Consider the following 13,809-nt stretch of genomic DNA (forward strand, 5'->3'; position numbering starts at 1 on the left):
TTGTTTATCCCTTTGGAAGGAGGTGGGAAGGGAAGCTTCTACTTTTTTGTTTTCCTTTTTCTTTCTTTCTTTTAACCAGTTTTTTTTACTGTGTGGTTTTCTTACACGGAACATGTGGATTTATACATATATCTTAATGTCAGCAAAGGATTATGGGAGATTTTGGGCTTCTTCCCTGTTTCTCTTAGTGTTAAAATCTCAATGATAAAAATTTTAACTCAATACATGAAAGCAGTCACAGTATTCTCATGGGGCAAGGGTCAGTGACAAAGCAAGTATAGAATAAGATCTCATTTTTATTTTTTAAAATTATAAATAATAATAGACTGAAATAGAAATCAAAACACTAACAGATTTTTTTTTCTGTATGGGAGCGATTTCTACTGTCTTCTTTGGGTTTCTCTGTATTTTTTTCTATTACGTATTCCACAATTAATGTTTGTATATCTTTTGTAATCTGAAAAAAAATAGATACACAGCATTGTGAATGCATTTAATGTTGATGAGTTGTACAATTTAAAGTGGTTACAATGGTAAATTTTATGTTTTATGCTACTTACCTGGTTGGTTATTGCAAGGTTACTTTTCTTTAGGCGATGGTAGGAGTCTATCAGGCAGATGACCTAACTAGTGCTGACCAGGCAATTCCTGATTGACTACTTTGAGATTCCATTTCTGGAAAAGCCAAAACTGTAATTAAGTCTCAGTTTGGTGATGTGGCACTTAGTATAAGTGACTCCATTTGAGGTCTTTCCATTTATTGATCTGAGGCTTATTTACTACATAAAGTGAGTTTCCTCTGTGTCACATGAAAAAATGAGAGGAGAGCCATGGGGCTGACAGCATTTTCATCCAGGACAGAGGAAGATGATCCACACTGAAAAATAATAATGTTTAAAAGAATGGAAGGGAACAAAGATAGAACTGTGTTTTGGTTATGACAATAGTTCTACTTATTCAACAAACAAATTACTTGTGATATCAGGGAATTAAAAGCCCAACTCACTGGAGTCCCAAGTGTTATGACACTATTAGATCAGGTTTTTTGGTACACCTTCTGCAACCATATTCTCTTATCACAGCCTCAAAGCCAGAGTGGCTGAGAATCAACATTTTATTCTGAGGAAAACCAAATCTTGCTACAATTCTACCTCAAGAAGCAAAGGCATCTGGAGTGAGCCCAAGAGAAATGAGAAATATGTCCATACAAAGATATATACTATGTTCACAGAAGCTCTATTCATTATAGCCACAAACTGGAAACAACCCAGATATCTATCCACAGGTGAGTGGATAAGCAAATCAAATACATTTATATATAATTGTGTTACCGAACCAAACTTGGGTCCGCTTGCTTGTGTGCAGTAAAGCCAATCTACTGACGCTGGATTGTGGTGAAGGAAAGTGTAGCGTTTATTGCAGGGTGCCAAGCAAGGAGTCCAGGTGGCTAGTGCTTAAAAGGCCTGAACTCCCTGAAGGCTTTCAGGGAAAGATTTTTAATGACAGTGTGAGGAAGGGGGATTGTGGGGTATGTGATCAGCTCATGGACCTTCTTCTGATTGGTTGGTCAGGAGGCAATTGGGAGTCAACATCATCAATCTTCTGGTTCCAACAGGTCTGGGATCTATGTGCTTGTGGTCAGCATACAGTTAACTTCTTCTACCTGGTGGGGAAACCCTCAAAGGGTATGGCTCAGAATATTATCTGTAGCCCTTGAGGAGGAACTGAATGTCCTTGACTTTGTTGTTGTTTTTTAAGTATTTATTTATTTTGGCTATGCTGGGTCTTAGTAGCGGCATGCGGACTCTTAGTTGCGGCATGCGTGCAGGATCTAGTTCCCCAACCAGGGATCGAATCCAGGTTCCCTGCATTGGGAGCGCAGAGTCTTAGCCACTGGACCACCAGGCAAGTCCCCTTGACTTTATTTAATGGCTGAACTATTATTACTTTGTCTTCCTTTCTTTCTCCATTGTCTCACTTCTCTGATTAAATTTACACTTTGGAACTTGGGGACAGCCTAGGAGGCTAAAGCTCTTCTACAAACGAGAGGCAGGCAGAAGACATGGTGGGTGAGTGGGTGGGGAAGGGTGTGTTCCAGGAAGGGTCCTACTCAGTTACAATGGAATAACACTTACCAATAAAAATGCAGTACTGTTATACCCAACAACAGGAAGAATCTCAAACACACTATGCCCAGTGCAAGTACTCTAACTCAAGAGAACACATGGTTTATGATTCCACCTATATGAAACTTAAAAAAAAGACCATTATGACCTATAGTGAGAGAAAACAAATTTGGAGTTACCTGGGGAAAGGGATGGAAGAATTAACTGTAAAGAGGAACAAGGGAATTTGGGGGTGAAGGAATGTTCTTTATCTTGATTCTGAAGGCGATTACATAGGTGTATAAATGTGACTACACTCGTGGAAGGCTACAATTTAAGTGGGTGCATTTTACTGTTTATAAATTGTACCTCAATTAAATCGATTTTTATTTTAAATACCACGAACATATATTTCACATACTACCGTCATTTACCAAAAGCTGAAAAACTAAGGAGTACTTACAAAATTAGGTTATCTATTGAACCCTCAAAATATGGCAATAAAGGAGAACAGAACATTCAAATACGCGCAAAACACTCAATAAAACGTTGGGTTTTAAGAAACCGGTGCTTTGCCAAAAAGGCTTCCCAGATTTAGGTGCCCAAGGCGGGGGAAATTGGAAGTGGGCGCCAAAGCCGGAAGTGTGGCAGGAAACAGGAGGCAGGAAACAGGATGCAGAAGCTGGGGACGCGCTTGACTCTCCAAGTCCCCCACCCCCCCGCCAACCCCGAACCCGGAAGTGTGGCCCACGTCCAGGGCAACTACGCATGCGCACAGACTAGATCGGCCAATCAAAACGAAGGAAGGCGGGCGTTCGGGTGAAAATCGGGAAGTGTGGCCTTTTTACGTTCCGGACGTTAGCCGAGCGCCATGGAGGCCTACGAGCAGGTCCAGAAGGCGCCCCTGAAGCTGAAAGGCGTGGCAGAGCTCGGAGTGACTAAGCGGTGAGTCTCGAGAGGCTGCCCCTTTGAGCCTCTTCCTGAGACCCCGGAGCGTAGCCCTCTGACCCGCCGTTACCCCGTCTCCCCTCCCAGGAAGAAGAAAAAGAAGGACAAAGACAAGGCGAAACTGCTGGAAGCGATGGGAACAAGCAAAAAGAACGAGGAGGAGAAGCGGCGCGGCCTGGACAAGCGGACACCGGCCCAGGCGGCCTTCGAGAAGATGCAGGAGAAGCGGGTAAGGCGGGTGGGAAGCCTAGCGATGTCCCGCATCGATGGCCTGGGTCTCCTGGGGTGGATTCGGAGGCAGGACCCGGAGACTCGTAACCGAGGTCTACACCAGAACGCTCCGGGGAGGGCAAGCGGGCAGTGAGGACCTTAATTCCGGGGAGAAGATGCTGCGTGAGTAAGAGAGTAAGAGTCCACGGTCGGGGAGCTCCGAGGACAAGAAGGTATTCTGGCCGGATTGGACCGCAGAGGGGAGAGCTAGAGACCCGGCTTTGGATTCCAGTGCTGTCGCTCGTTTGACCCGTAACACTGGTCAGTGACTCACCTCTTGATGCCTCAGTTTCCACATATGTAGGGGTCAGAATCATGCTTTCTCCTAAGAGGGATGGGAACTTTGGATGAGGTAACGTGGGCAAATGGCACTCAGTCTGGCATAAAGTCAGTGCTCAATGGATATTAGCTGTTGACATTAAACGGGCATACTCACCGCTGTAGGTCACCACGAAGTGTTCCCATGACGACTTTGGCGGCTTCAAATACGTTGTATGTTCAGGCCCTGAAAAATGATTTCTCTTAATATTAAATACTTAATAAATTTGGGTGGCGACGGGTAGGAGAGGTCAGCGTAGGATAGATACGTTCAGCCCATTATGTTTGGGGGGAATAATCAGTCTAGGTCAGTGGTTCTCAACTGGGGGCCATTTTGTCCCCCACCCCCAAGAAGACATTTGGCAATGTTTAGAGACATTTTTGTTTGTTACAACTTGGGTGGGGCGGGGGTGGGCAGGGATGCTGCTCAACATCCTGAAGTGCTTGAGACAATGTCCCCCAGAGCAAAGATTGATCTGGCCCAACATGTCAGTAGTGCCCAGGCTGAGAAACGCTAATGGTGGTCTTGGTGATTTGGTCCAGTAACGTCAGGAAAAAGTTAACTCATTACTCTCAGGTCTAATTGAGTCATAGGAGAGAAAAAAGAGAGAGAGACTCACTGGCTTTGACATGACAGACCTGCGTCCCATTCTGTCTCTACCACTGTTGGTGGTGTAACTCTGGACAAGTTGGCTCACCTCCCACATCTTAATTTCTTCATCTGTAAAGTGGGACTCAAGTCCCAACCTCATAGGTGGTGAGGATTTAACAAGTGAATGCACTTAAGCCCGTTCCTTAAGGTTATAGTCAGAGGCAGGGCTGGGACTTTACTGCTGGAGTTGGGGTGGAGAGGGGGAGAGGCTCATGCAACCATCAGAGTGACTAATAATGGCCCCTCAGAGTAGGGCAGCAATAGTGGAGGTGATGGAATGTATCGGGTTTGGGATAGGTTTTGAAGGAAGAACAGCCAGATTAGCTGATGGGCTGGGTGTGGGCTGGGAAAAAGGAATCAAGGACGACCAAGATTTTTGGTGGGAGAAGCTGGTGAGTGAAGGTGCTGTTTTACTGAAACAGGAAGAACTGGAAGTAAAGCAGGCTTCTAAAGTGGGGGGATCAAGATCTTCGTTTTAAAAGTTAAATTTGAGGTGCCTGTTAGAAACCCAAGTGGAGAATTCTCATGGACAGTTCGATACCTGAATCTGCAATTGAGAGGAAAGGTCTGGGCCCAGATCAACATTGGGGAATTGCTCTGGGGACTGCATGAGATCCTTTGAGGAAGGATAGTGACAGAGGAGGTCTAGGATCTGACCCCTGGTGATCAGAGGGTGGCAGAAAAGAAATTGCAGAGGAGCACAGGACGGAGGGATACCAGGAGAGAGTGTGTCCTTAGGAGCCAAGTGGAGAAAGTGTTTCAAGAAGGAAGACGTGATCAGCTGTGTCATATGCTGGCAGGAGGTCTAGGCGGGTGAGCACTCAGAGCCCTTAGTTGGCATTTGGTATGAAAAGGAGGAAAGGCTGATTAGAGTGGATCCAAGTGGGGGCAGGGAAAGGCAGAGATGGAGACAAGGATTAGAAATAAGTCTTGGGAGATGTGCTGTCAAAGGGAATGGAGAAATGGGCCTCTAGCTGGAGGGTAAAAGGTCAAGGTGAAGTTTTCGTTGTTGGCACTGAATACCAGAAATACTCCTGAGGGTTTGGTTTGACCCAGCGGAGGGAGAGAGGGGGGCAGGAAGAGAGAGAGAGAAAGAGAGGGGAAGAGAGGGAGGTACATGAGATGGATGAGAGAGAAGGGAGCAGGTGTGGACAAAGCGAGGTACAGTTGGGAAATGCAGATTCCCTTGTGGAAGTGTGTTGGATTGAGCACAGTGGGCTTTATAGGCTGGACAGCTCCTGGAAGGAAGACTCCAGCCTGGTGGAAAGGATCAGAGCTTGGCATTTCCAGCCCCATCACCCACTGTGCACTCTGGTCCTCATTTTCTCTTGTCTGTGAAGTGGGGTTTGCAACAGCACCCATGACACCCTCTGAACTTGGTGCGTGGAGTGAGAAGAGGGAGGGCAAAGCCCCCCCAAAGTGCCTGGCATTGGTGACAGCTGCTCAAGTCAGTGTGGCCTCTTGTGAGGAGACACGGGCCTCACGTGGGCTTACAGCAGCAGGAAGGGGCAGGGATGGACAAGGCAGATACTTCAGAGGGAGAGGGAGTGTCAGCCAGGTGGGAGCTGACTGGACATAGAGGGAGATGAAGAGGCAGCAAAGGAAAGAGGAGGGAAAGGGAGGGGCAGTCAGGGGGCAGTCTACAGTATATCTCATGCTTTTGTGGGTTGCCTGGGCTTAGCTGGGTGGTTCTTCTGCTGGCCTCCCTTGGAACCTGGTGCAGTCAGATGGCAGCTGGGGCTGGAGGCCCATCTGGGCTGGAAATCCAAGATGGCTTCACCATCACGTGTCTGGTGCCTCATTGCTCCTCTATGGCCTCCCTCCCCACATGTCATCTCATTCTCCAGGTCCTTTCTTTGCAGCAAGGTCATCAGACTTCCCGAATGGTGGCTAGCTTCCAAGAACACAAGGCAAAACCTGCTAGGTCTCCTTACAGCTTCATCCCAGCACTGGCACTGCATTCTGTTAAGTAAACGGTGTCACAGGACCAACCCAGAGTCAGTGCGACAGAGGACTGCACCAGGGCACCAGTACCAGGCAGCTCGGTTGGTGGGGTGGGGTGGGGCACCAAAGTGAGTCGGCCACAGTCACCCAGCTAGTAAGTGTAGAGCCAGGTGCGGCCCCAGGTCTGCGTGGCTCTGCATCCCATGCTCTCACCTCATACCGGGTATAATTGGTGTTAAGCATGAGGGTAGGTCGTGGTGGTACAGGGTGCATGTTCCAGCATCATACTTGTCAAGGCCATCTGGGTCTTGTAACCCTCTTGGGTCTGTGTCCTGTCACTCAAGCACCTACTCTGTGTCAGGCTCTTTACCTTCCTCATTTATCATCCTTCCTCAGACCCCTTCTGAGGCTTTCTTTTTCTGCAAACTGGGAATGCAGTCAGTTGCCCAAGGATGCAGGAAGCACATGTACAGCTCCCAGCAGAGTCTCTCTCCTTAAGTCAGTGCTAGGACGTTTCCCGCCACTCAGACCAAAGGGCAGCTGATGTGAGTTCCCACCGGGGTGTGTTATGGTCAGGCATCCCTGCTGGACCCACCTGAGTGGGGTTGAGGGAGGGGTGAGGTGTTCACCCTGAGACCTCCAGCCATTCTAAGTGTGAGAGCCAGGCTGGCTGGGGGCTCTCAACTTCCATCATGTGCTGGCCTGGGCTGCATCAGGCATGTGACTCACCTCCATTTCTCTCCTCTCTTCAGCAAATGGAAAGGATCCTGAAGAAAGCATCCAAAACCCACAAGCAGAGAGTAGAGGTAAGTCATGTGCTGGTGGGGGAGACTGAGCCATGTAAGGACCAGGCTGGGCCCAGAGGCTAGGAGCCTGGTAGAGGAGCCATTGGAGTGTTGGTGGGGGTGGGGGGGGGTGCTTTACCCAACCTCCCCAGAGTCATATAAGGGCAAGGCCAGGGTTCAGGCATCTATAATGCCTGGCAGGGTGGCTTTGAGAGGAATGGGCTCACTGAGGAGAGACAGGATGTGGAGAAGTGGGAGTGGGCAATGCTGCGTATCCCTAGTGCCCTGCTTGGGTCTGTGCTGACATGGGCTTTCTCCTCGGCTTTTCCAGGACTTCAACAGACACCTGGACACACTCACGGAGCACTATGACATTCCCAAAGTCAGCTGGACAAAGTAGCCTCCGCTCCTGGGGTATGGAGTGGCATCAAGGAGAAGCAGAAGGCAAAGTTGGGGTTATATTTGGCGCCTTTGGTATTTTCCAGAAACATTCTTTTACACACATCCTTGCATCATCTGCTGAGACAGTGCTTTTCAAAGCTGTATGTCCTCATTCTGGAACTTGATTAAAATAAGACCGTCCTTTTACTCTATTTTGATTTCTCAGTAGCACATAGAAGAGAAACATTTTTAGTTTGGAAAGTGTATCCAGAGATTAAGGTTATTTCTGTGTAAGTGCCATGGAAAAGTGGTTTTACCCCCGAGTTGTATCTGACTCTTTGACAGCCAGCCAGCTGGTTTTGCCTGGATGAAACCGACTCCAGAGGACAAGGAGCTAATGCCAGCATGGCCTGCAGCATGTACACCCCTGTAGGGCCCTGCACAGGCTGCCCTTCCAAGCTCCCTCTAGATTGGGGCTTATGCTCTCCCATCCAGGGGTTGGGGAAGCCACTTGCAGCTACGGTCTTCAGTCTGCCCCCTCAGCCTCCTGGCCCGTGAGACAGTACAGCCAGGGAAACAGAACAACCACCTAAGGCAAGGATGGAACATACACCTTGTCCCTTTCTAAACCTGTGGCCAGCATGTAGCCTCTTCTCCCAGTATCCCCATTCCAGACATGCCTAGTGGGTGTTGCCATGGCAGGCATTGCCAGTCAGGCACAGCATTCTTTGTGATGGAACCCAGACACAGCCTGCCATCGTACCCTCAACACTGGGCTCCAAGCAGCCCCCGTATTTATTCAGAGTTGGCACATAACATGTTTGGCGTTACTGGCCTAAGGACACCTCGAGGGTGATGGGACCGAGGCAGACCCCCAGCACAGACAGACGTGAGTGTAGTCGAAAGGAAGGACTCAGGTTCCCTTGCTGGAGAGCCAGGATCTTTGAAGGCCTCTGTATACCCACCAGATAAGGATCAGATTGCATATGCTGTTGGGAAAAAATGTGTTGACATAGATGCTGAGAGAATAAGAAAGGCAGAAAACAAAACCATGTGTTGGGTTTGGGACTGTCATATGTGAAATGCAGAATAAAACAAAGTTATTAACTGTGAGTCTGAGTATAATTACAGGCTGTTTGACTACCACTAGAAACACTGCCTTTAGGATTATCACACACAAAGAATGTGTGTACCACAAAACAACTATTCTCCCTCAATTTGGAGAAAATTAGATGACATGTGTTTCCACCTGGGGTTTGCAACCCACCTAAAGGAGGTGACATACTCTCTCGTTAGCATGGATCCTTGCGGTGGATTCCCCCACTGACTGGTAGAAAGGCACTTTCAGGCCTTCGCCATCCATGAGTCAGCAGTTGGGGCCTGTGAGCGTGATGCGGTGGCGCTGTGAAGAGCCTGCTTCGGTAGTGGGGAAGACAGCTACTCCAATTCTCCCTGCCCATCAGATCACTCCAAAACTGAGTGGCTGAAAACAGTGGAATTTCTCTCTCACAGTTCTGTGTATCGACCAAGCTCAGCTGGATGGTTCTGCTCCACGAGGTGTAGTTTAGTTCACGTGTAAGTTACATTGACTTGCCTGGGGCCAGAACGTCCTCTGGAATCTCCCTTTACATAACCTGTTCCATCGCCAACACAAGTCATCGCCAGACCCACTCTGGGAGGGAATTACACAGGGCACGAACACCAGAAGATGCGGTTTATTGAGGGCCATCACTTATAGTCTACCACAGTGGTTCTCAAAATCTGTATGTTAGGCTCTCCTGGGGAGCATTAAGAACTACTGATGCTGCCCGGGGTGGGGTTCCGTCATGAGATTTTTCAGAGCTCCCCAGGTGACCCCAGCATGCAGCAAAGTTTGAAAAACTCTGGTCTAGCACAATCAGTATGGTCTTTTCTGAGATGTCACAGAGGTCAAATCTGACTTATACATTAACTGCCAAGAATGAAATTCAGATATGATTCAAATTCCTTCCTCCGCATATGGAGAAAAGAAGGTTACAAGTAACTTATGTGTAAACAGTGTTTACTGTGACAGTACTCTTGGCACTTGGAAGTCTTTGTTTCCTCAAAAGACTTTTGTCCTCCTAGCCCCCCGATACTGTATTACACATCTAAAATGCCCACAGCAAGCCTGAAAAGAAATCCTCCATAATGGAAAGGGTTGCCTCTCCTGGGTGGCTTTTCTTTTTGCCTTATGCTTTTTGGCATTTCCTCAGTTTTTCTTCAGTGAGATGTACAGTTTTGTAGTTAGAAAAAAGACATGTTTTTCTAAAACATTGCAATAAATTGGGCAAGGTATGAGGCTAGGCACGGTAGGATTTCTTAAGAGAGAGTTGATGTCAAAAAGCCTCAGTTGGCTGCTTTGTGGAAGAATTCTTCCAGCCCAGGATTCACTTGATAACCTTTAAAGATTCCAGTTTTCTTCTCTGGATTTTCTTGCACTTACATCTCTACCCCAAGTAGAGGATGTATAACCACAGAGTTGCAAAAACTATCTTTGAAAACCCCAAGTGGAGGTAGTAGAGAAGATAAAAGAAGAGAGAGGCAAGCAGCCTGGGTAAATGGTTCTGATACTGCAGGACTGGGCCCAGGGCACTGTGATGGTTCATTGGGACAGAATGCAGGCATTTCTCCAAAGGCCGAGTATTCATAAAAGCAAATGAGATATAATTCAATTAGATTAATTAGGGTCACAGTTTGCATTACCCACAGTGACCACTAACTACAGAAATAAATCACCTGCTTTTTGCCTAGGTTCAGTGGGGTGTGGCTTTCAGGAGATCATTTCAGGCAATAAACTGGCACACTTGTCCACTGACAATCGTTGACACTGACAGGTGACAGGAACTGACTATTGATACGGCTCAATTGCCAGAGTTTAACTTCTTTCCAAGTAACCACCACCTTACCCCTCCCTATAAAGGGTATCACAATTGGTGACTGTATATTTGTTTTCGACTTCCCCACCAGGCTATGAGTTCCATACGGCTGGGCCCCAGCTGGGTTCAACCACAAGGATCTCTTACCTAACTTGGCCCACAAAGTGGGGTTTTCAGCTGCAGGGGCTTCGCCCAGTCAGGCAGCTAGAGTGCCCTACCTCAGTCTGCCCGGCCCCGGCCCCGCCCCTCTCGGCTTACTTCCGGGATGCTTGAGGGAGGAGCGGGAAATTAGGGCGCATTGGACTTACTGCGCCTGCGCACCCTGCGCCCTGCGCCGGCGCATTCTTGGCAGCTCGTTCCCGGCCGGACATAACGGTCCGCGCGAGGTTCCCCGGACCGGAAGTGGAAACGAACTGTCGCGGGGCGCACCCGGCCTGGCTCACCGCCTGGCAGTCCCCGCTGTCGCCGTCGCCCTCGGCCAGTGCCGAGGCTTTCCGCAGCCACCATGTCCGCCAGTGCCGTCTACGTGCTGGACCTGAAGGGCAAGGTACCGAGGGCGCCCCACCTTCCGCGTTGCCAGGCAACTGGCAGGGGCCTCGCCCCATGGGGACCCACCCTGTTGCTAGTTAACCGGCCAATGGGAGCCATCCTGGTCTTAGGCAAGGAAGCCGTTTGGCAGCAGCTGAGGCCTCCACCCTGTTGCTAAGTATCCAGGAAGGGGTCTTAGGTCCGCTTTAGTCCTGCCTCGTTGCCAGGTAACCGGCTGCAAGACCCTCATCCCCCACCCCTGTGGGCTGGCGGCCCAGGCCTCCGTGGGGGCCGGGGAGCGCGGGCCGCAGCCCGCTTGGAAGCCAGGCCTGGCGCCGAGGGGCTGCACGACCCTTGACCAGAGGTGGTGAGGCGTTGCGGGGACAGTGTGCCCTCGGGCCAGTCCCGCCCTCTGGGAGCGCAGCAGCTTATGTTTATTCAGCGATTTTTCTGTGCCAGTCCCTGTAGGGATTTCTTAACGTTCACTGTGACATTGAGTTACAAGGGTCAGGTGAAGTGGGTGGTGGGAGTGCCATTTAACAGAGGGAGAAACTGAGGCACAGAGAGGCGATGCAACCTGCCCAAGGTCACACCGGTCACAGAGAAGTGGCAGGTCTAGGAGTTGAACCCAGAATCATTTGTTCATTCAGCTGATATGTGAGGAGCACCTACTAAGTGCCAGGCAGGGTGCTAAGCTTTGGGCTGCCTTTGGGGAGCAAAATCAGAATCAGTCCCTGTCCTTCTGGAGCTCACAATCTGGTGGTAGAGGGACATTGATCTCAAAAAGCACAAATAAATATAAATTGCAGTGGTGGAGCAGTGATGATATAATAGGGAGAGTCAGCCTCTGCTGGGGGTCAGGAAGGGCTGCCCAGGGGGAGTGACAAACCCGGCTGAGACATGAAGGAGGAATTGGACATAACTAGGACTTGGGTGCCTTTCCCAGGGGTTTTTGGGAAAGCTTCATAAAGGAGGGATCTCAAAACTTTTCAGAAGTGACCTGCTGCCTTCCCCCAAGTCCATCCCAGCTAGAAGCCAAGAGACCTCTTGCATTGGGGAATAACAAGAATAGGGCAGAACCAACAATATTAAACAAGCCCCACATCAGTGAGTGAGAGAAACACGGGTGTTGGGCCTAGGTGAAGTGGGCAGGAGTTAGCTCAGAAGCAGCAGGGAGTGAAGAGGTGAAGTGACTGTCCCTTGCTGCTCCATTCCCCACCCCCAGCACTTTCCCAGAGTCCCTTAAGTGGGTTGCCTGCCTTGGATGCCACCCAAAGTCAACAGCTAGTGAGACCCAGTACTAGGCTCCCTTCTTCAACCTTCTTGGAGGCAAAGAAAGACACAGGGCACACCAGGGGCTGGGAGGGTGCAGTGTTCCCCAAGTCTTTGTAGCACGTGTTCTTGTTTCCTCCCTGGCCACTGTGTCACCAGAGGTCCTACAGGCTGCCTACTCAGATCACTCATTTCTTCAGCAAACATTTCATGAGCACCTAGTAGGCAGCAATTCCAGTGCGGACCATCGCTCTGTGACTGAGGAGTTAGAGCTGAGCTCAAAACCTGTCTCTGCTGCTCAGCTGCATGACGTAGGGCGAGTGTGTGAACTCACTGAGCAGACGCACCAGGCAGGCTCAGCACCATCCATGGTCCACAGGCCATGTTAGTCCCCACGGACCTTGAGCTCTGGTAGAGGAGGTGCGTGGAAGCTGACAGATCCAAGCAGACACATGGATCCGAATGGCCAGATCCCATTAGCCACAAGGACAAGGCCCCAGGTAATGCAGTTACCCATCCTCAGTTTGGGCTGGCGGGAAGAGAAGTGTTTACAAAAGGCTTCCTGGAGGAGGGAGATGCCAGAGCTGGGAAGGTGACCAGGTGGCAGTCAGGTGAACGAGGAGGTGTCACAGTGGGCCTGCTGGCCCTGGCAAGCCAAAAGTCCTGGGTAATGCTGGAGCCTGGAGGATGGCACCAAGAGGGCCGTGGGTGTTGAGGATGTCCAGACGGGAGAGCAGGACAGAGGGAACCACTTTGATCCCAAGAAGGAACAGCCACCATAAGGAGACAATAGCCTGGAAGAAGCATGATTATACGTGCCTTTCAGGAAGCTCCTGAGGCAGCTGTGGGTTTGCCTCCCATCCTCAGTGACCATCACGCCATTTATTATTCCACTCCCCATGGACCTCATGTTTTGAAAGTTTGCCTTCTGCGCAGACTTCATTTAATAAAAAATAAGGTCAGGGAATTCACAACCACACATCTACCTGCCAGCCAGAGCCTCTGATGACCGAGGAAACCAGCGGGGCCACATTCAGCTGATAGAAAGCCCTCCATGGATATTTCTCTGCCCTTATCTTTCTTGCTTCTTTGCAGCTTCTGACACCACTACTACGCTCCTCCTCAGCAGGCTTCTGTTGGCCTCGAGGTTGCAGTGCTCTCTATTTTCCCCGTTTCTCTCACTGACTGCTGCCCCTCCCCTTGGACGTCAGCTCCTCATGCTTGGGCCTGGCGTGCCTCCCGTACTGTTGTTCTCCTTGAGGCAGGCTTTGATTTATGTCACTGTGCCAGTGACTCTCAAATTTGTTCCAAAGTCCAGAGCACTTATCTGGAGATCCACAGGCCTCCAGGACACCTTGGAGGTCTCACGGCCACCACAAACTTGGCATTTCCCTAGATGAGCTCCCTGCCACCTGCCAGCCCTGCTCTCTCTCCCCATCTCAGTGATTGACACCACTATCCATGCAGCTGCCCACATTGGAGACATGGGCATTATCCTGGCCTCCTTTTCCTCACTGCCATGTTCACTGCACAGACTTTACTGAGCAGCTACTATGGGCCAGGCTCTGTTGTGGGTGCTGGGACACAGCCGTAAACGAGACGAAAGTGGTCACTGTTCTCAGGGAGTGTTAGACTCTGGTAGAAGCGACAGATGATAAATGAGGATACGAATATATAATGCAGTGGTAATGTGGGCAGTGAAGGTAAGG

At 49.7% G+C, this 13,809-nt stretch overlaps 2 protein-coding genes across 3 annotated transcripts in view; both read left to right on the top strand.

Moving 5' to 3' along the window:
- The first annotated feature begins 2,918 nt into the window (after nt 1–2,918).
- FAM32A (family with sequence similarity 32 member A) lies at nt 2,919–8,516 on the top strand. Its single transcript, XM_024767599.1, has 4 exons — nt 2,919–3,050; nt 3,141–3,282; nt 6,990–7,043; nt 7,354–8,516. The coding sequence occupies exons 1-4, from the start codon at nt 2,977–2,979 to the stop codon at nt 7,420–7,422; spliced, it is 339 nt and encodes a 112-aa protein (XP_024623367.1). The 5' UTR covers nt 2,919–2,976; the 3' UTR covers nt 7,423–8,516.
- A 2,122-nt stretch (nt 8,517–10,638) lies between these two features.
- The window catches only part of AP1M1 (adaptor related protein complex 1 subunit mu 1), a 29,801-nt gene continuing 26,630 nt past the window's right edge, over nt 10,639–13,809 (top strand). For both annotated transcript variants that reach the window (XM_024767297.1, XM_024767296.1), the window contains exon 1: nt 10,639–10,847. Coding sequence is in view for 1 of the 2 variants with exons in the window: in XM_024767296.1 (XP_024623064.1) it covers nt 10,806–10,847 (42 nt within the window). In the remaining variant the exon portion in view is untranslated. The remainder of the gene's footprint in view (nt 10,848–13,809) is intronic.

The sequence above is a fragment of the Neophocaena asiaeorientalis genome, unplaced genomic scaffold, assembly GCF_003031525.2.
Source record: "Neophocaena asiaeorientalis asiaeorientalis breed wild unplaced genomic scaffold, Neophocaena_asiaeorientalis_V1.1 scaffold87, whole genome shotgun sequence".
NCBI lineage: Eukaryota > Metazoa > Chordata > Mammalia > Artiodactyla > Phocoenidae > Neophocaena > Neophocaena asiaeorientalis.

Excerpts from the sequence above, each read along its gene's own strand:
- FAM32A (XM_024767599.1), top strand. The coding sequence starts at position 2,977 with ATGGAGGCCTACGAGCAGGTCCAGAAGGCGCCCCTGAAGCTGAAAGGC. Across the intron at positions 3,283-6,989 it reads AGAAGATGCAGGAGAAGCGG|CAAATGGAAAGGATCCTGAA; the intron begins GTAAGGCGGGTG and ends TCCTCTCTTCAG. Across the intron at positions 7,044-7,353 it reads CCCACAAGCAGAGAGTAGAG|GACTTCAACAGACACCTGGA; the intron begins GTAAGTCATGTG and ends CGGCTTTTCCAG.